This window comes from Gavia stellata, chromosome 2 (genome assembly GCF_030936135.1).
Source record: "Gavia stellata isolate bGavSte3 chromosome 2, bGavSte3.hap2, whole genome shotgun sequence".
NCBI lineage: Eukaryota > Metazoa > Chordata > Aves > Gaviiformes > Gaviidae > Gavia > Gavia stellata.
Genome location: NC_082595.1, coordinates 54,322,016 through 54,344,680, shown reverse-complemented (window position 1 = coordinate 54,344,680; position 22,665 = coordinate 54,322,016). Strand labels below are relative to the sequence as shown.

Below are 22,665 nucleotides of genomic sequence, written 5' to 3'. Positions count from 1 at the left end.
GATATACAGTAGGTAGATACATTTAATTCCAGGTGAATTGGAACCAGTTAAGTTCCTTCTACCCCCAAAGGAAGAAGTGTGAAACTAACAAGAAGAGCTATGTTAAGTGCTCAGCTGCAGCAACTGTATATATAAACTGAATGTCTGTACATGCACCCAGATGAATATCTGCATTGCGAAAGTGCAGGTTTCTTTTTTCCTGGGTGAAGTACATAATTCTTGGAATTGAATGTACATGGTGAAGTATAAAAATGCAGTGTTATCTTAAAATTTTGGCTTTTAGATGCCTAAATCTGTCACTCTTCTATATAGTGTAGAAAAATACTTAGATTCTAGGACTCAGCTCTAACCATTTAGCTGAATCAACTCATCCTTGTGTGTGTTTTCATGAATCGTTAGATTAAGTGTGTTTAACAAAATGTGTAGCTAGATTAAATACACTAAATAGGATCCTACCTTGTTCCTTGATTCTTGAAGGATTTTACTCATGTGGTTAATTCAAGACATATCAGCAATCCCACTGGGCTCTTGTATTCTATTATGCATCTGTGTCTGGTGCATCTATAACCAGTGTCTGAAAGGTATATTTCCCGAGCTGCCTAGTTGAAAGGACCCTACAAGGAAGGTTGAGGGGAGGCTATGCTTCCTGCACAGAGTAGAAGGTGGGAGAATATTTTGGGGTCAGCAATACTAGCAATAGGAGCTGGTTTACTACCAAAATCATTACCAATTCTTACATATATTGGTGTGAATTTTGCTGCAGGTTCCTGTTCTCCTTGGAGACTGCAAAACTAACAAGTCGTCTTACGCGTAGGAAAATGTCGATAGCCTAATTTCCTATGGTTTTGTGTCTTGTGGTTGGCTGACTTCCTTGAATCAAGTTAATACTATAATTCCTCCTGAGGCTGTGCTGAACTCCTCCTGGGTAAGGTGCTGTAGGAGCCTCACAGAAGGTGTGCTTTGGTGGAATGAATGCCGTGGTGCTCAGAAGTACAAATTTGGACATTTTTTTTCTGTTGTGAAACAGATTTTATGAATGATCCTTCTTCCCCATTTGGTTTCTCTGATACCTCATATAAGGATGAGCTCATTTAGCATTCTTTCTGTGAAATCACTTTAAATCTTCTCTACCAACTGACTGTTTTCATTAAACTTGTTTTAAGAGACCTCTAACTCTGTTTGAAATCTAATACAGGATTCAGGGATTATTAAAGGGGAAATAGCGACAGACACATTAAAAAAAAAAAAAGAAAAAGAACAACAAAGTCTTGGGAACCTTGCCTGCATGCTTTGCTGTGCAATTGCTTGAAATTGTGCATTGCTAAATTCTCTAGGATATTAATCACAGGGACAGAATTCTACATTTACATTCTCAATAGATGGAAAGACTTGACATCTCGTCTGCCTCAGGAAGCCCGTTTTCTTCCTAATGTGTTCAGTTTTTTATTCCTCCCTTTCCTAAGCTGAAGGCTAAGACAGGCAAATTATAGAAATGGTCTGTGAGGGTAGCCCCAGACAGGATCATACGTACTGATCCTGATCTTGGACACTCAGAAGAAGGAAAGTAGCTGGAGGTCCAGTATAATTGTTCGTCCTTCACAGGTTTAAACTGAGCGATCAAGGTATGCTTCTGTCTAACATTTAGAAAATTCAGATAGTATGTATGGCATTTGCTTCTGCAAACTGTGTACATCTGTAAGGTTCTCAAATTACTACAATCGGAGGTACTTATACTTCCTATATTGCTCAGTGTACTATTCAGTATTCACATCAGTGATCCACATTAACTAGCTTTCTTCTTCAAAAGAAAAAGCTTTCTTTTTTCCTTTTTTTCTTCTGTATTGTTAGAATCAAGGAAATGCTTCATCAGGGACTAGTGGGGTCCAAGGTGATTGCTTTCTGGGAATGAGTGGTGCTTTCACATATTAAATTGCTTCTGTGCAGACATTACCATCTGATACTTCCAATAGCTTCTCAGAAGCAAAGAAGAGCAGAATCCAAACTACCTTTAGCAGGAAAAGGTTGTTTTGTTTTTCTTTGTTTTTTTCCTAGTGGGTGACTATTGTATCATTCTTAGATTTTAGGGGAGGTCAGTATCATAGCTGAAATAATTGATAATGGTTGTCTTGACCTTTTTAACTCTTTACTTTAAGGCCTTTTGGAAACCCAGTCTTTGCATGAAGCAGATGAAGATGTGGTCACTGATGTTGATTTCACCAATATGATTTCTGAAGAAGAAAAAGAAGAGTTAAAGATTGAGCTAGCCAAGGTAATGATTTTGAATTTCTGTGAGTGTTACTGTTTCTACTTCCTTAAACTGAAAGATATTAATTGCAGAATGAAGTACACATCATAAAGGTATGCTCTTTCTTTCTAGTAAAATTATTTTAGGCTACAATAGTGTGAAGCAATTAATTTCCTTAGATATTTTTTGAAGATTAAATATTTTCTACTTGATGATTGTGGAGAAAGTTAAATATACCTTATCATTTTAGTCAAGACATGTATCTTTATAAATAAACCTTCCTTTATAAAGAATTAAAGGTGTTCTTATTAGATCTATCGTATTGTTGTTACAGTAGTTGTAACACCTGATGGAAAAGATTCTTTGTGTGGTGCTCAGAGGAAAAGCTGATCATGATGGTTACAGAAGAGACTGATGATGAGAAGCACAGTAATTTCACCGTATTTTTGTTTCCTTTGGCACTGATGTGTTTGGAGAGGTTTATATTTTTGGTTTGCATTTGTTCTTTGCTTAATTAAAGAACTTCAGGGGATGTCATGACACCATGAAGAGGTTTAAAAATAATACTAATAACAAGTAGATGGCAGGAAAAAGGTGTGAACCATGTGGTCTTTTTATTACAACGATTAAAGAGATTGTCTAGATTTGGTCTACAATGGGAGGGTGGATTCAGTTTTAATTATTGCCGCTGAATACCACAGAAACAGAAGTGAAATTCCAAAATGGCAAATGAGAGAATGGGAAAAAGAGAGGTTTTACTTATTTTAAATAAGAGACAAATAACAGAAATCACAGCTGTATGAAGGGGGACAGTTGTTCTTGTCTTAATTGAAATAATGAATTTTTAAGACAGTAGGTTGGAAACTTCACATAGCAAGACTAAAATAACATTTGAATAGTAGGAAGCCCAAAATTTGGGACTGTGAGCATATACCCTCAAAGTGTAAACTGGCTAGGGAAAAATCACTCCTTCATAATTGTTCTGTAGCGCTCGGTGAAGCATTTGCTGCTATTACACACAGAATGGGCGCATCCAGAGGACAGTTCTTTTGCAGAGATTGATCCCTGTCTTTCATACAACAGAAATATTTAAATTAATATTAAGTTGTAATATTAAATACTCTAAGAAGTCACTCTCAACTCATTTACCTTCAGCACTGATTTAGGATTTTCTAGTGAAACAAAAACCAAAAGACTGGTTTTTCGCTTTAATGTTTTATCAAGCCTTGTGTTTCTGAGTTGCTATTTAATTTTCCTTTGCTGATCCTTTCACATCAGAAGAAGGACGCTGAAACTTTACATGTTCAGTTCATCACATATCAACGAGATAAGAGTTGGGATGTTCATTATTGGCTTTTTGTCAGGACCAGAGGCAATGGGCACACACTAAAACACAAAAGGTTCCCTCTGAACATCAGGAAATACATTTTTACTGCGAGTGTGACTAAGCGCTGGTGCAGGTTGTCCAGAGAGGTTGTGGAGTCTCCATCCTTGGAGATGCGCAAAAGCTATCTGGGCACAGTCCCAAGAAACTGGCTCCAGGTGGCCCTACTTGGGGGGCTTGGGCATGATGACGTCCAGAGGTCCCTTGTAACTTAAGCCAGTCTGTGATTATCTTCTCTTTTCTGGTGAAAGGGACTTAAGAGGCAGATGGAAACAAGGAAGAAAAAAATAACTTCCTGCAACCATCTGAGAATGACATGCCTCTCTCAAGAGAATTAACCTCAAGAGTTTCTGGGCATCCTTCCTGCTTGCTGATTCCTGTGGGAGCAGGGAATTCTCAGTGGCTCATGGTAGAAATGCTTTAATTCATGTACCAACACACAAGTAAGAGATTGCCTTTCAAATATTATGATCTTGGCTGACCTAGAAATTATTTTCTGAATTGCTCGCAGCAGTTTACTGGCATACAGCTTATGCTTAAAAACAAAATAAAACAGGTAATTATGCTAAGAAAGGTTTGGAAAACTTGAATTCAAAGTGAACAAAGTCTAAACTTAAATGAGGCTTATGATTCTTAGAAAAGACTGTAAAAAACATGTAAGACCTTGACTCCTTCAGAAAGAAACCTCTGTGGGAATTGGCTATTGTTTCCTATTGAAAAGCTCTTAGTCTTTATTTTCAAGACCCCTCTGCTCCACTGGTGGTAGTTGTGTTTTCTTCCATGTCCTTACGTGTTAGGTAATACCAGTTTGAGCCTGTAGGAACAAGCACCTTTCTTCTTATTGTTCTGAAAGGTTCAAATCTTCCTTAATGCTGCAGTCATTTAATGGTATAATGGGGAACTGTTGTGAGCACCTGTTGTGCATGTATTTAAACAGAAAAAAACATGTTCCATCTCTGTGGTGTGTATCTGCTGTATATATTCTCTGTCTTCTTCCTCTTCCTCTTTCCCTCCCTGACATTAGGAGGGGAACTAGCACTACTGTTTTTCTGACAGGTTTGTTATATTCTCTTTTCCTTTTCCCCTGCTAGTAGTCTCTTTGTACTGGAAGCTTTTCAGAGCATGGACTAACTCTGTTCTTCTATTTGTAGTCTGGCTAACACAGCAGGGCTCTGACTCTAATTGCACCTTGGAATTTCTACAATGCAAGTAAAATGAGTAACTTTTGCAGGAACTTCTAACAGTCATTTGAATTAACAGAGGTCAGTCTGACACGTTGGAATAATAGCAGAAAATTGTAGTCCAAAAACTTTACGTAAGGCCAGAAGCTTGTTAGCAGAACAGATTATTTTTATTTTTTTTTAAGTCATCCCCCTCGGTGTGAGGAACATGGTACAATGACTCCTGAGTCATGATGGGCTTGAGGTTTTGAGCTATCTCGCTCACTGCTGTCAGTTGTCCTGCCATTATGCTCATCAAAGTAGTCATTTACTCCTTGCTGTCTTCCCCCTCCCATACCTTCACAAAAGCAGCTATGTGGTCTGATCAGAAGATTTCTGATGCATAGGTTCTAAGTTCAGCTATGTGTGTTGCTGCACGTTTATTCCCAGGTTGAGGAAAGATGTGAGTACCTTTTTCTGCAAACTTATGGCTAATTTTATTTATCAGTGTCCCTGATGTTTCTGGGTGCTGTTCACGCAAGGAAAAACTTTTAAATCAACAGGTACTCAGCCTGGAGGGGTAAAATTTGAGCTATATGATGTGGTGCAGAGGTGAAGTGCCTGTTATTTTTTGTGCTATGTTATTCTGTTCACAGTTACAACTATTTTCTTTAAAAGGCTACCATAGTAAGGTGCTCATGTTTCCTTACAAATATTTTATCCATTTTAGTATACATGTTATGATACTCAGCAATTTTGAAAAGGGGTAACAAATCAATAACAATCACTAGTTTACTAAATACAATAGCTAAGCAAAATTTAAGGGTCCTATGGACTGGCTTCATTGAGAGACAGTTTTTCTGTATGTTTTCTGTAACTTTCTTTGTGTCTTCTGACATAAAAAGGATTATGTGAAAGAATGGTGTAAAGAAGATGCAGTCTTGTGGTTGGTTTTTATGAAAGCCGATGAAATGAAGGAAAAGATTATTTTCTTCCTCACAAACTGAACTTCTTTCTGTTATCAAGTACCCCTCATAGTTGCTCTTCCTACCAGTGATATAGCTGGTCGTTCCTTATTACATTTTTTCTTTTACATGTTTTCCAACTTTCCCTACAGGATATAGCTATGCAGAGAGTTGATGTTCAGTTCTAGCACAGGCGGGCAGATGCATGCTGCAGTCTGGCTGCCACAGTGGTGCCTGTGGTGGTGAATTGTGTGAGCCTGCCCTGAGGATCCATGGTATTTCCAAGCCATGGTTCCACGATGTGAGAGGTTTTGTAGCACTGCCCTTTCAAACTTTCTACCGCTGCTGTTTTCACCTGCATGCCTCCTGGCTGGTTTTGGCAGCATGACTAGGAGGTGCTGTGCTGTGAACTAGTGTAATGCAGCTGTGCAACGGTGAATTGTGGTGGTGCAACTAAAGACGGGTCTCCACGGGGGCCGCTGGCTGTTCCTTGGGACAGCACTGGCTCCACGACCTCCCTGTCAGGGGACTGTGGCCTTGGTTTCTTTGCTGGCTTTGCTGTAGTTGCCTGCTCCTTCTAAAGGTTTTGTCAGCACATTATCACGCTGCTGGTGTTGGTTGTGTAGCTTGCTTTTTATTTCTTTAAACCTTTCTTTAAATACCTGACAAAGCCTCTCCCTCAGATAGTTCTCACTCCTGAACAGCCATGTCTGCCTGCCTTTCAGGAGCGATGTATGCCTGTGGTGCACATCACAGACCACGACCTCGATGGCTGTACTGCTTTAATTGATCACTGCCTTCCTCTCTTCATCTCCAGCCACTTGTTCCTGCTCCCTGTGCTGTGCCCACACAGGTGCTTGTGCACCTCTCTGCACTGAATCTGGGAATTGATCTGGCTTAAAAATAGCCCTTGTTTTTTCCATGATGGCTTTTACCTGGTTCAGCTGCCTCTGGTGAGGAAGGCTGTGCAAACAGCCAGGCCAGGGCACTAAACGTTTGGGTGGTGTAGTGGTAGGGAAAAAGGTTGCTTAATGTAATTTAGAAGTACACATTTAACTATGCTGCCTTCTGTTTTCTGTTGCGGCCCCTTAATATTTTAATCACTTGCTGCCTTGATCCTTAAAACAAGCATAATAAATACTCAATTTACTATTCAGCTTACCATTCAACCCATTCATCACTATTATTCCAACCAATAGCTGAATCTTTCCACCTCCACATTTTACATAGTATTTACATGTGTATCTCAGAATATAGATAATACCAACTGACATAATTTTTTATTAATAGTAGTTTATCCAAAATGCTCCGTTTTACTGAATAAGTACTTTCTGGTTTGGTTTTTATGAGCTGTTTTGTGAGTGTCTACTGGAAAAAATGGGAAAGGATTTTATGTTAGAGAATTACTGGGGTGTTTTTTTTCAGGCATGCCAGCATCTTAAAAGGATCTTCAACCATCTAAAACATACAATTTGCCCTAAAATAATCAAAAAAGGCAAAACAAGGGAAAATACTTTTTTGTGTTTGTGTGCTGGATTTCACTGGACTTCACTGTCCTTCTTCCGCATTATTAGTCAGTCCCAGATTTCAGAGTTATCTATCTATAGTTGTGGATTCTTTCCTGGGGGGTCACCTTTGTGTGATTTACATGTTACTCATGTCAGCTAATCATGGGAATCGTGATGTCTTAGGTGATCAGCTCCTCTCCTTGCTTTTGCGCATGTCCCACACAATAATAATAGAGGAAAGAAAAAACAGCTATTAATTCCAATTCCTAAGCCCACAAAAAGGGAGAAGGGAACTTAATCCCTATATGATGCATCTCTAGTCTTCTGACTCTGTTGCACTTAGAAAGAAAGGAAATGTGAGGATTAGAAGCTTGTATTTCTGTTGACTTAAACCGTAGTTTCATAATGGAGTCTGCATTTATAACAGTGGACTTTTCAAAAATGCCTAAGCAGGTGATGACTGACTTCCATGGGAGTTATGCATGTAACCTGCTTAAATGCTTCTCAAGATCCCACTCTAAGTCCCTAATCCTTTCTGCCTACTTCGCAGTCTTCAATCACTGATATCTGAGCACTTGAGGGAGGCTTTGTATCTTCCATTATTTTAAAATGATGGAACTTGAGGAGGATTTTGTCAAATCAAAACCACACTCTGATCTCTAAAGAAAAATAATTTATTATCTTTAATACAGTCAAAATTGTTGTTCATACTTAAGCCATTGAGTACATGGTTAAAGCTTGCTTAGGGCTTTACAGCTTTCGATGTCTATTCAACAGAACAGATGGAAAGTAATTTTAACAGAAGCCCTCGAATGTTTGCATATCCAGGTACCTAATGATCAGCCTAGTGCTAGCCCATATGGAAAGCATTAATGTTTAAGTACACGTAAGCATAGTGGTATTGGTTTAAGTTAAGTTCTTTAGCAGTGTTAGTCAGGCAGACTTGTGCACTAAGAGGTTTGCTGTGGGTGGGAAACAACTAAAGGGAGCTCTGAACTGCCACCTGAGCTGACATCTGTGATTTCTTCTCTCTGTAAGCGTTTAACCAGTTATCCTCTCAGAAGAGAAACTCATGCTGCCTCTTGACAGCATTTCATTTGCAAGTTAGGAATATAATGGAGCATAAAGGATATGGGAAGGAATAAAGCAATTTTGGATTGTTGTGTATTCTCCTGGCAAAGTGTTGGCATCACAGGCATCGGTGAATACTGGTATCTCCCTCACTGAGGTCCTGATTTTGCCTTGTGTTCGTAGTCTTGCTGCTTAATTCCTGAGCTCCTTGAATAATTCAGATAGCAGGTAGTGATAAGAGAGAAACTGATAGCTGGGGGATTCAAGGGTGAGATTTTTCAAGAACAATGAGCTTGCAGCCAGTTTTACAGGGAAGTAGGTTGCATGAGTGTGTAAAATAAAAATAATGCTGGTATTGACATCCTAAATACAGCCCTGGAGGTCAGCAGCTCATTCTGCTGGTGCTTGCCTTATTCCCTGTAGCCTATGGAGTTACATCACAGGGAGACTGTGGTTCCAGGGAACTTAACATATGGTAATCAAATACTTTACCATATGTTATCCTATTAACATATGGAGGAAGGAACACAGTTGGTAAAGGAACTTCTAAACCTGAAGTGAAAGGCAGCTGCTCTGGTGTCACTTGCCCTTGTGCTTCAGTACCTCTGAGTGCTGCTTGTATAATTGGTTTAGGGGGCTTCCGGATGAAGAATGCAAACCCTGCTCCCAGGAGTGCTGCCCAAGGGGGGAGGATCCTGAGCCGGTGGCAGGCTGATTCAGTGGTCCCTCGTGTCAGTCAAGTGTTCTGGTCCTTGCCTTGCTGAAACACTGTCTTGGTTTAAATGTTTGAAATAATGTCCACGGCAGGGAGAATTGTATCCCGCTGTTTGGGCTGAATGGTGTCTTTACAACTTCGCACAGTTTTGTTAATGACTAGGAGCTCTGAAAAGACTGATCTGCTGTCTTCTGAATGATTCTGCACTTTGGGTAGGACTTGTTCAATGGTGTTAACAGTCCATCTGCTATATATTTTTATTTTACTGTTTTGAAATATGTAGGTCCTAAAATACATAGACAAAACTCATGTGACAAGGATGTAACTTTTTTTGATACTCTCAAGTCATGTGTTACCATGCGATTTTTTTTTATTTTTTTTAACCTGCTCCTAAGAATTTGCGTTTATTTTCTTCATGAGTGGAAGACTAAAAAGCTGCAGATATGAAGCTAAAAGCCTGTGGATTCAAAGAGAGCTATCTGCCTGAATAATCCTGTCTTTTCTTGTTCTGCCCTTTCCCATTTTACTTGTGAATGGAAAACTGATGTTTAAGACTCCTAAGGCAGATCTTGGTCAAGTAGCTCAATAGCCACTTCCTTACTGGAGAATTTTCTCTCTTATCACATGCATGTGTATGATGGTACACATAGGTGACATAGTTTGAGATATTCATTTAATGTAGTGTCAGCTCTGTTCTGGACATGTCTTTGTAATCTCCACAAGCACTTGAATCTCTTTGTCTCTCTAGTCACCTATGAAAAATGCAAGTTTATGTGAGATTCATTTATTCTCTTAACATATGTGTTTATCGTTCTGTGGGAACAGGCTAACACCTTTCTCCTTTCTCCTCTCTCTTTGTGCGTCTCAGCTAGAGGATGAAATTTCAACTTTGCGGCAAGTGCTAGCAGCCAAAGAAAAGCACCTGGTTGAAATTAAACAAAAGCTTGGCATAAGTCTGATGAATGAGCTGAAGCAGAACTTCAGCAAAAGCTGGCATGATATGCAGACCACTTCTGCGTGAGTACAGACCTTGCACAAACTCATTCTTATATGTTGTGTAGTGTGTTGGGATACTGTCTTGATGAGCCCTGGTGTGAAATTTAGCAATTGAAATACCTGCTAGGAGGAGTAGATGGGAGGGACAAACATGTCAAGCTTCTCAGAGCAAGGAGACCTGGAAAAAACCCTTCCACGGCAGCAGTATGCTTTGCTGTTGTGTATTGCAAAATCACAGCAACTAAAACTGTAATAGCACTGAGAAGATTATCTTCCTGTCCCATGACACATTCCTACAGAGTCCTTACTGAGGAGAGAAGGGACCTTTTTTAACCTCAATGTATTGGATTTTTCAACTTTCAAAAGAGACAATGTAAAATAATAATAAAAATTAACTAAACATTACCAGCTATTAAAAAAAAATAGTACCATTATCTGAATTATAAAGAATACTGGCAGGATTTTCTGCTTTTGGTAGTCCAAAAGAAACAAAAAAAATTATTGGAGTAACTGTACCATCTTTGAGGTTATCATAAGTCCTACACACGTTGAGTTTTTTGTTATTTTCCAGCAGGATGTTCTTAGGCAAGTCCCTGAAGCCTCTCACAGCCTTGGTTTACCACTGTGCAGAATGGGTAGCTAGTTCACAAGTGTTCAGTGAAACTCGCCTGTGTAACGTGTAAGCAGCTTTGGGTCCCCAGGGTGAAAGGTAATGCAGAAATGCAAAGAACTGTTACTCCACTGCTGTTGTTGAAATGGTTTCTGTCTTCCAGGAGGGTGCCCTTTAAAAATGCACCAGTTCTTGGATGAAGAAACAGGGAAGGGAGGTTATTTGGGCTGCAGCTTGCTGCCAAGACCTACTGGTGCCAGCCTTTGTCTCACATAATGAAGGAGTTAAAAATACACATATGGACATAGTGATAAGACCTATCCTGAATTTGCCACAAAAAAATGTTCAAGCCCAGGATAGGTAGTGTTGCTTGTAAGCTCCAAACACTTTTTGCTCTCTATCTCTGATAGAGTGTCACTGAGAGAGATGGTGAATTCTAAAGCTCTAGGAAGGCCATGATAATTACTGAGGAGCTGGTCTCAGCTTCATACTGATCTTTATATGTACACATATGAACATAGCATATTCCTCTAAAATTTTTTGGGCTGAATTAATAGCAACATCGGTAGAAAGAACCACCCACCTTCATCAAGTGCTGTCTGAAAAGTTATTTGACTTTTTTTTTCAATTGACATCTGAATTTGACACTTTTAGGGAAAAGCAAGAGTGAGACCCTCTACAACAGAGCTGAGCTGGGAGTCAAGAGCAAGGCAGGCAGGGCAGTGGCATCACCCATGAAGGAGCAATCCCACAGTACTTGAACAAAGAGAGCAGAGCAGGTCCAGTGACAGTAAACAGGGTCAAGCGAAAAGTTCAGATCTCCAGCTGAGTCTGTAGTGATGAGCCAGGTCCAAGGTCAAGCCAGGAAGTCAAATCTGTGGGTCAAGATCAGTGAGGTATCTGGCCAGATACAGGCACCAGTAATGTTTGTGCCATTGAAAATCCTATGTTCATGGCCCAAGTGGTATATAATTCTGGCTGACACTCATCCCAGTACACTGATGCCAGTACAAATCATGGTAATCTGGCATTCTTTGGAATGGATGTGTTAAGTAATAGAGGTGATTCATTGTTGCTGCACCAAAATAGCAATGGGATAGCATTACTCGCTAAGATTCTCTGATTTAGTAAGGATGAAAAGCCTGTTTTAAAAAAGTTCAAAATATTTACATAACTGTACTATAGGCTTCTAAATCCACAATCAGTGATTTTAAATTTTAAAAAGATGTGCTTTTAAGGAGGCAAATTTTGCTTTCATTCAGTCTTACTGGGTTTTGTAGCTGCTGTGCTTTTCTGGAAGTTAAAACCACTTTTCTTTAACGGGGAACTTTTCAAAGCCAGAGAACAACTAAGCACCAAATTTTTGTCCTCTTATTGTTAATAATCTTTTTTTAAGCTCTCCATTTAGGGTTGCATTTTTAGGGTTAAAGTGGACTTAGATGCAGAGGGGTGGACTTCTCTTAGAAACAGTTCTGTAAAATGTGCCTGAACAACTAGTTAAGACTCATGACCTAACTCACAGGATGGATGCCACCTGGAATTACTGAATTTAAACTTGAGATTCTGACTATTTTTAAGCATTTACATTTTAAATGTTGGCCATGGGTAGCTTAGGAGTTAGTCTGATTATGTTTGACATGTACATGTCAGAAATTGTCATTAAAGGGTTGTTATGATTAAGGAAGAAAAAAAAAGTCATAGTTTTCGTACTGAGGAAAGCTAGAGCCGGAGGTCAATGGATTGATGTCCTCCATAGATTGAAAATTATGTCAGGCTCAGCATACAGTTCTGTACAGTCTGTTTCCTTGTCATTAATTCATGCTTTAAGGTATGTAAAAGCAATTCTAACTACCTCTAGTAAGACACTACATTTGCAACAGTAATGTGCAGCTTTTTTTGTATCAAATCAGCTTTTTTTAATAAGCTTTGTTTTTCTCTAAAGAAAACCTGTAATGTTGTTTGCATTTTTCAGCCTTGTATGAAATACACCTGGAAGTACGATAACCAGAATCATAATGCATTTTTCAAGTTCCTTGTTCATTTCCTCTGCTATTCTTTAGTACACTGATTTTTTAGTATAATCTATGTGTTAGGGAAGGCAGGGGGTTCCACTATAAAGGATATCAGTAACTCAAGTTTAATTTGCTTTCATGGTGGTAAGGCATTCAACTGGAATGACTTCCCACACACACCTTTTCAAAGACCAGGTTTCCAGTGAATAGAGGTGGGTGGATATTCAGATAGCTTCTAGCAATGCAGGTTTTTTATTTATATTTTAAACATAGATAATTCATTCTTATTTAGATGCTAGAAGCAGGGTAATATGGGCGGATTTCGAAGTTATTTATTTTAGCTTAAGAAGTCATTAAAAATGTCTTTACAGGGTTATTTACAAAGACCATAACTGAGCTTTTCTAATTAACGTTTTGCTACAAAGGAAAGGTTTTATGTAACCTGAATGCAGTATGTTTACTTAGTTAAAGCTGTTTGATTAGTAGTGCTTCAATAAAGTTCCCACAGCTCTCTCTAGCCTTCCGTACTTCAGATTTTAACTGCATAGTGCATTAAGGTAAGAAGATAGCTTCTATGAAGATTGACCTAGTTTTATATAGAATCACAGAATAGTTGAGGTTGGCTGCAATGTCAGGAGACTGTCTAATCCAACTCCCCCTTTCAGAGCAGGGTCACTTAAAGCAGGGCCCTCAGGAGTATGACCAGTCAGGTTTTGAATATCTCCAAGGACGGAGACTCTACAGTCTCTCTGGGCAACCTGTTCCAGTGTTCAATTACCCTTACTGTGAAAAACCTTTTCTTTTTGTTTAAATAGTTCTTGTATTCAATTTGTGCCCATTGCCTCTTGCACTTTCACTAGATACCACTGAGAAGAGTTTGCCTCTATCTTCTCTACTCCCTTTCATCAGGTTATTTATACACACTGACGAGATCCTCCCGTGAGCCTTCTCTTCTCTAGGCTGCCCAGTCCCAGCTTTCTCATATGAGAGATGCTCCAGTCCCTTCGACATCTTTATGGCCCTTCGCTGGACTTGCTCTAGCATGTCCATGTCTGCCTTGTATTGGGGAAGCGCAGAACAGGACCCAGCACTCCAGGTGTGGCCTTAACCATGACCAAGTAGAGGGGAAGGATCACTTCCCTTGACCTGTAATCACTCTTCTGAGTGCAGCCCAGGATACTGTTAGCCACCTTTGCTGTGAGAGCACATTGCTGACTCATGTTCAGCTTGTTTTCTACCAGGACCCCAGGTCTTTTTCTAAAAGGCTGCTTTGCAGCTGGTTGGTCCCTGGTCTCTACTGACACCTGGGATTATTAATTCCAAACTGCAGGACTCTGCATTTCCCGTTGTTGAACTTCACAAGATTCCTATTGCCCCATTTTCTTCAGACAGTTAAGGTCCCAAGTAATAGTATTCTTCAATGCAGTTACAGAATTGCATTGCATTATATATGGAGAAGGTTAGAAGGGTTAATTTATCCTCCTCACCAGTTCCTCACGTGAAGCACTAAGGACATAGATCCACAAGATACCTTGGCCTTTGCTAAGCATATATGTTGTAACCATGCTCAGCTTTGTCTGTCCCTCAGCTTTTAATTTAGTGCTCTTCTGTACTTCTCTGGAGAAAAACAGTAGGACATTATAGTGTTGTCCTCTCCGGAGATATTTTGGTACTACTGAGTTTCTAAGGAGCTGTTGTATCTATAAAATTACCCAATAACCTCACTCCAGCCTAATAGTTCCCAGAAGCTCCTTCGTCATTCTTTCTTGAAATGTTAGCAACTGTTAGAAGGCATGAGCCTCCTCTGTTTTAAATGGATAACCTTTCAATCCATGGATGGAATAGTAATATAACTACAGAGATAGCTTCTAGGGAGATGAAAATGATTGGGTTTGCTACTAACCCACACCCCCCCAAACAATATGCCAGATGTTGAGACCACTGTAAGCAGCAGTTCTGCCATGGCCAATGAATTATTAGAATAGCTAAAAACTTAAAGAAAACCCATTCTGTCCTTGAGGGCTGTAGTCGTGAAATGAAGTGAAATGTCTCAAAGCCCATACACCTAGTGATTCCATCCAGGGGATGGGGAAGCCTTTGATGTGATGGAAAGTGGACCCATGCAAGACTGCCATCTAGGATAGGAATCTCACAAAGCTATGTTCTCAAAATTACTTTTCATCTTTTGCCCTCACAGACAAAAATTGTCACCTGTTTTAGAAAGGGAAAATCTCATTAATTATTGGCCAGAATCAAGAGAACTGTAAGTGCTAGCTCCAAACAGCATGTCTCCTAGACAGCGCCTGGGGCTTTCTCAGGTGCTGGCTGTCTTTTGAAGCCTTTTTAGGAAGGTTTCAATATTGCTCTGCTCTTACATGTAATACTTAGCTGAGATCTGGGACAAGAGCATTCAACATGGAGTTGGCCTTTCCCTCCGGAGATAGAACAAGGCTCGCTTCGTTGACTACTTGTTGAAAACTATGTGAGCAAGCTTAGTTCTGCTGATAGGGAATGTTAGGACAATTGTATGGGTTTCCACAATAGTAGGAACTTAACATTTGTAATTCAATGTTTGTAATTACAACTTAACGTTGTAATTCAACTTTCTGCCAGGTGATGAGAAAATAGTTGCGCTGCATGTGTTTTGGACTTACAATCTATGCTACCTGCAGTCTTCATTAGTATAACTTTAAATATATAGTTATGTGTTCCAGAGGTTCAGAATTTTCTCAGGAAGTCAGATGTAATTTGTGGACAACCACAGCCCTACTGTGACTTTTAGGAATTCAGTATACCATGTTCCCACACACATACTTGTTATGAGTGATAGTAAAAGAAATGTGGGTGTTTCTGTTCATTGCAATATGTAATCACCTTTTGACATTTTCTTCTGTAAATTTGCAAGTAAATGCAGCAGTTGTGTAAGTGAAGAAATAGGCACGTTAACTTTAGCAAGCACGTTACCTGCATGTGAGCCTGTGCTATATGGAAGTAAAGGGAGCCTCTCACGTCCACTGACTTCATGTCCTTTGGGTCAGATCAGGCAATGTTCATGCCTTCTTCAAAGACAATTTTTTTGCTGCTTTTCCACATGTATCTCTGGTCTTGAATTTGGAAGGTCAGAGTAATGGAAGGTAAAGTTGGAGAAAGGACTTTGAGAAGTTAACTTAGCCTATTCTCATTGTCCCTTTTCTAAAAGACGTATGTCCACTTGCTTACAGCTAATGGAAATTCCCCTGCAATGTCAGGTCAGATCAGATGTTCCAGATCAGTGAATATAGTGTTAATTTCTCAGGGAAGAACCCCCTGTAATTATGATTGTGCACCAGAAAATATACACACATGTATTGTAGATACCTGTATGTGTGTATATCTAACTGAAAGGAGGGGAGGGGAAACCTGAGTGTAAATTGGAATATCTGAAATGACCAGGATTAAAAATATCCAGGAAAGAGGACAGAGGAAAGGTGAGGAAAGGGAAAGGAAAGGGAGAAATAGAAGGAAAAGGAAGAACAGCAATTAAGCAAAAGGAAAGAGAAGGAAGGAAAAGGAAAGGAAATGGAGGGAGGAAAGGGAAAGAAAGGGAAGGGAAAAGGAAAGAAGAAGAGCAGAGGAAGAAAGATGAAAGAGAGGAAGAAGAGAAAGGAAGGGGAAGAAAGGAGAGGACAGGAAGGGGAAGAAAGGAAAAGGGAGGCTGGGATATGTTTAATCTGCGTAATTTTGTTGATCTAGTGTACAGTACAGAGCCTACAGACAGTGTTACTGGCATAGTTTAAGGTGTGATGAACAGTGACGTTTTGGCCTGGAATGCCTTAAGCTTATCTGTGCTTAAGCCAACATATTGTGGCTTTTCCACCTGGAGATTAACTGTACCACAACGGCTTGTTTTATTCCTATTATATGCTGCATTGCACAAATAGTGTCTTTCACACAATTGTATCCCAAATTTTTCCCAAGGTTTTGAAGATTACAGTGCAGGACAGCACAGAATATTTGTCACCTTTGTCTGGCACCTTTCCTGACCCGTGACTCTCTCCAGCCTACTGAACAGTTGTCTTCATGTAGCGCACACAGATTTCTGGCTGCAGGCAGGTCCGCTGCGACCTGCAGAGGTTCAGTTCCCTCAGCTCTGCCCGTCCTCTCTCTGTGGGAGAGGAACTACCTGGGGCATACTTCCTTTGACTGATTTAGGCATATGTACTCATCCAAGTGCCAGCACAGTTTCAATTAATTCTTAACGTACCTGGCAAAGGGAAGAATGTCTAAAAAAAAGTACATTGGTGGTTGTTTGTTTTTGAAGTTGGAATGAATTTCAGGTGAGCACTAAAAAAAACCAACCCTACAACAACTTAGAGTTCATTTGTGGGCAAAATGGCAATATGAATGCTCTTTGAAAATGTTTTATGTACATGTTAGCTGCCATTCATGTATGCATTTATTTCATTTGAGCATTGGCATAACTTAGTTAATGCTGAGCCCCATTTTTCACAGAAAATCAACAGAAAAATAGTTTACTAACTGAGAGTTTCTCAGAGACCCAGATGCTTTACATCCTTGATTCCAGAAATGTCATTCTTAAGCTGACTAATGGTTTGAAAACTAAGAAGAAGCAAACTCCATAAGGCATGGCTTGTGCTACCAGGCTCTGCTCTACTGTATGGTTTTGTTGTTAATTGTTTGCATTTTGTTGCATCTAATTTAAGCTTTATCACAGAAGAGGGTTTCTCAAATGGATTAATTTTGCCAGCAAGCATTGGTGGAGAGGCAGAATGCTGAATGAATATGTACTAATTAGCAGATGTACTAATTTTACAGAAGGTGAATTTAAATTATTTATAATTTACTGTAGTAGATTGAATGTGCAGCTTGCCATGCAAAATATGAATATTGTATTTGTAGCCTACTTCTGTCAGCAGTCCACGTACTGCACCTATGAAGCAAGGTTAGATTTAATTCTGCCATGTGAAGGGCAATTCTGTACTGAGTTGAGATGAGATCAAATAGCATGCAGCATGATTATCCTGTCTTATCCTGCAGATGATGTTGGTCATTTAAACTTCGAATTCTCTGACATCTCTATATGTTTGCTGCCTGGCTATACTCTATATGAAGCACCATTTCCTTTGCACGTTGTGTTTTATGAAACAGTATCTTCTTTCATTTGCCATCACTGGCTGTAAAAATCAGTTAGTGGGCCCTGTTGTCATATGATAGTACAACCTAAATGCAGTATATGAAGCTGTCAGGTGAAAAAGCAGTCAAAATATGCTGCAAATCTACTTTGCCTCATTAGTATGTTACAGTACTGGAGATGTGAGTTATCTTTAAAGCTTCTTTTAAATGTGTTGGGCATATTATCAGAATATAACTGCAATATCAGCATATTTTATGATAACCTCTAGTAATCAGTTTTAGAAACAATTGCTTTTGTTAAAGAAATACCCTATTTTAAAAAACAAATTATAATCAGAAGATGATGGACGAAATTATCAGGTGAATGTCATATAAAAAGGTAATGTTCAAAATGACACAGGTGAGTTTTATTTACAAGTTTACAATTGTGACAGCAATTCACATACCATGTTTGTTTAATCTTTCTTGTCTATGAAATACATTATAAATATTTACTGCTAAGTGAAAAGCATGGAATATGATCCTTGTTAGCCACTACCAGCAGTTCTTCTGTACTATAGAGTACGTTTAGATGCCACAAAAACAGAGAAGGAATTTCTACTCTAACTGCATAAATCAAGTAGCCTGCTTCTACTTTTACTAATGCTACTGGGCATCTGGCATAATGCTGTTAAACTCAGGGAGGTTATGGTGACTTTGTATTAGTGTACGAAAGGCATAGAGCCTAATGATGTATTTGTATAAAATCAAATGCCATGGGTTGGATGGAAAGGGGTATTTCTTGAATCTGTGTATCCTAAATTCTCTGAGTTAGTTTCTGCTGGAGCATTTCTGCCTTAAGGTTCAGGGTCACTGACCTTCTTTCAGTCGATGGCCGACTGCCTGTTGAGATGCTGTCACCTGTCCTGATGAGCTGGGTGGTCTGTACTTGCCCAGTGATTGCCAGCAATGGCTGCTCAAAGGATGAGAGTGTACAGGTATTGTAGATGACTTAGCATGTTGGAGCAGTTGGTGGTGTTAGGAGGGCGTAAGCCATATGTACACCGCTTTTTCCAATGAATAAATGTTCGTAGGTCTTACCTGGCATACCCAACTTTATTTCTGCTCTTAAAGGTTTCTGAAAATTATGTAAGCTGATCAGTGAATTAAAAAAGCCCATGCAAACTGGTGTGTGTTATGTGAAGATATGAAAATTGCTGGCTCAGATTATTAATGCTACATACAGCTGCGAAGACTCCAGAAGTCAGAAAGAATATGTTGAAGATCATTGTTACCAGAGCGTTTGGCAAGGTATAAAATGAATGCTGTAAATATGACATAACTACGATGATAAAAATATCTGAGCCAAAATACTGTGCTGTATATCAATACAAAGCATAACTAACTACAGTAAGGCAATGTGCTCTGTGGTAAGATAACTTATTTATGAATAAGGCATAGTGATATGCATAATGCTGGAGAGACAGGGATGGTGGGGGCTTGATTTTTAAGCTAACTATCAGGGAGCTCTGCTGAGATGCCAATTATTGTTTCTTGTCTCTGCTGACAGGTATGGCATGTTGCACTGCATTTTTACCTTTTATTTTTTTGTTCCTTAAAGCTGCTCTTCAGCGTTGCTGGGGGAGGGGGGAGGTTCATGTCAAAGGTAATTTTTGCTGAAGTTGGTGCTGAAAACAGGCCAGTTGTGTGACAGTCTCAGCTGGGTTTACGCTGTTATGTAATGCCAAAAGCATTAGGAACATAAATGCAGTCTCCATGTCTTCCTTGCTAGTGGAAATACTGGGGAGGATGTTGGATTTATGGGATTTACAGAGAAAACACAATATTAGTTGGAATGCCAAGATCAGTGTTGTTTCAGCCAATTCCCAGAAAGTGTGTTCTGACCAACATAATGTTCAGAAATATGTAGGGGACTCTAATTTTCTCAATTAAAGTTGAGTATGTCTGCAGCATTTGGGACTATTCTCTTAACAGTTTTATGCAGTGTGAAGAACCTGCAGCAGAAAGGCAAGACATGGAGATGTTTTTTCATAAAGCTAAATAGGCCTGTCAAGAAAATGAAGGTGTCTTTTTCAAAAAATTATTTCAGAAGGTTTTCTGCAAAGTATTTTTCTAGGTACGGTCAACCTGTACATAAATAGGTTCTGCTACCAAGGACCTTTTAGACCTGGAAGTCAAGTCTTGGACTTCATTTTGTCGTCAGCAAAATTCCACTTGTGCTGAATGGTTTAAGAAACTTCTCTGTTAGGAAAATGTCTAAAGGCTTGTATGCGATAATGTAGACATTTTAAGAAATGCCCACATATATATATGTTTTTTATATATATATATAAAAACCCACAGGCATTAGAACATTTGATTTTTTTTTTTTCATAGGCAACACTTATCAAAAATCTACAGGCTCATAGTTTGACCAAAGCATCATTTTAATGTCAATTTTAGGGTCTCATCCCACTTTATATGAGAATATGTCCACTGACAGCAAGAGAATGACAGAGCTATTAAACTAGTTAAGCTAGACAATGAGGCCTCGATGAAATAAGAGCATTGCAATCTCGCTATGTTCAGGGACAGACAGCATGGCTGAGGAGAAAGAGACCCAGTGAAAACAATCTTTTCTGTCTTCTTTGTATTCTGCTAGAAGAAATGAAACAGGCATAACCAGTGCTCTTACCTTTCTAACTATAGTTTGTGCTCCTTCTGTCACTGTTGCAATGGTTTAGCCCTTGTTGTCATTCAACATTGTGCATGTGATTGATTCAGCTTATCTAACTCAGTTTTCTAAAGATTTGGTACCCTGGTCTAAGTTGCTCCCTGTAGACTGCCTTGCTAGTCAGTGAAAACAGAGACAAGCACCTTCATAGAACAAGCCATTTCACTTGGCGCTTTTAGAACTTGTTAGGTTAGTAGTCTGTAAAGTATTTTGTGGTTTAGGAACATAAAATCAAAGCATTTGTGTTGGGAAAAATTATTTGTTGATAGGCTGTTGTCTGAAAGAATAGAGCATTACTTGGCATCTGCCTTCTAACCTGTGGTTTGTAAAACACAGTCCTCAACAAAGGAATTTCAGCAATAGGTACTGCTAGGTCTAAAAGGACCTGACATAAAATGTGATGTGCCATCTTACAAATGTTAATCTTCTCTTATTTCCCCTCCAGCATCCACAAAGTTATATTGCTTTCATATACCTAAAAGTAAGAAGAAAATACCCTGTTTCAGGAATTACGCAGTAGGATTTTTTTTTAGTAATCTCCAGTGTATTTTGGTACACATTCGCAATCTTACAGATCTCTTTCAAAGGAGTAGAACCAGTGGAATGGTATTTCTGAATTTTTCGTGGTCATTTCTTCAGTTCTTGTCTGCCAACGCACACCACAGGATACAAGACTGATTATAACGTGCTCTCCTTTTGTTACTAGGTCAGTACTTCTAATTCTGAGCTTGTCTGCATCGCTGGGAGTATCAGATAATTTACTTGGAAGGAAGCCTCTGACATGCTCAGAGTTAGTTTACTCAGCAAAAAAGCATCTGTGCAGAAAAGCTTATTGATTACTCTGACAATGCAGCTTAACTGTACTGAAGGGTTTGTGTGGGTCAAAGCATATATTCCAGATCAGTAAATTAAGATGATTTTGTGTTTGAATGTGTATGCTATACTTGAAATGAGTGACTTCTAAAAGGATTCAGTGCTATTAAGAATATGCATTCGCTGTCTAGATTTTTTCATCTTTCTTTCTGTCTCTTGCAAAACCTTCTTCCTTTAAAGAAATTTTTAAAAAGTAAAATTGTAGCATATGGAAACAGATTTGATCAATTTTGTCTAATTTGAAATATCAATAAATCATTTTGAAGTGCATCTTTTAAATGTACCTAATAAGTATATGCATGGAAGAGCAGAATTTATATGTCCTGATTCTTTTCTATGCTTTAGACAGCAGATTTTGCTACCAAGTCAGTGTCTGCTGCAAGAATGCTTATTTGATGTAAATTTATAGAAAATATATCAAACGGGTATTCAAGAAATCACTGCATTCTACTTTTAAACAGCTTCTGCTAACCCACTCAGGGGTTGTTATCTGCAAAAGGGCAGAGACACAGTGAAGGATTGCTCTGGAGAGTATTTTGTTCACATTAGGATTAAACTGTGCTTAGGAAGCTGTGCAGAAGCAGGCATCTTTGTAATTTGTTTTGTGCTATAGTTATTATATTTCTTAATCTTTCAGTGGATGGGACTTTAAGATGTGGAAATAAGGGAAAAGGGAATTAATTGTAGGGGTTTCTAATACTTACCACTATTTCTGTTCTATTTTTTGTTTCCAGTTACAAGAAAACGCATGAGACCCTGAGCCATGCAGGACAAAAAGCAACAGCAGCTATCAGCAATGTAGGAACTGCTATCAGCAAGAAGTTCGGAGATATGAGGTATAGGGATCTGCTGTTTCTGTGGTCTTATTTTGAGGACAAAAAGTACAAATCGTCTGTCATCTCTTCTTTTCCTTCTACATTAGTGTTTTAAAGGGTCAATCACCTTGTAGTCAGAGTATTTTATAGCATTCATGGTTTCATCCAAAAAGAAGGGATAACGATGAATGAAGATGTAATTCTTATTTGAGTCCTGGTTTAAAAAAAACAACGTGCAATTTGAAATCCTTTTGTAATAACTTTGCAAGCTCAAGGAAGTGTACAAGTAAAATGGGACAAAAAATTGCTGTTAGATCTTTATTAACCCAATTTTATTCATACATCTGAAGAACATCTGAAGAAAACAAGCCTGCCTTGGAGTTGCTTGTGGAAAGATAAATAAAAAAAATATTTCAGGCTATTTTTTATCAGCTTTTTCAAGATGTACAAAAGCAAAGTTTTGTT

General features: G+C 38.9%; 1 protein-coding gene across 3 annotated transcripts in view; it reads left to right on the top strand.

The window, feature by feature from the left end:
• Positions 1 to 2,158: 2,158 nt before the first annotated feature.
• TPD52L1 (TPD52 like 1) overlaps positions 2,159 to 22,665 on the top strand; it is a 36,637-nt gene continuing 16,130 nt past the window's right edge. For all 3 annotated transcript variants that reach the window (XM_009819499.1, XM_009819498.1, XM_009819496.2), the window contains exons 1-3: positions 2,159 to 2,269; positions 9,917 to 10,065; positions 22,120 to 22,221. In XM_009819499.1, the coding sequence (XP_009817801.1) occupies positions 2,222 to 2,269; positions 9,917 to 10,065; positions 22,120 to 22,221 (299 nt within the window). In that variant the 5' untranslated portion in view covers positions 2,159 to 2,221. The remainder of the gene's footprint in view (positions 2,270 to 9,916; positions 10,066 to 22,119; positions 22,222 to 22,665) is intronic.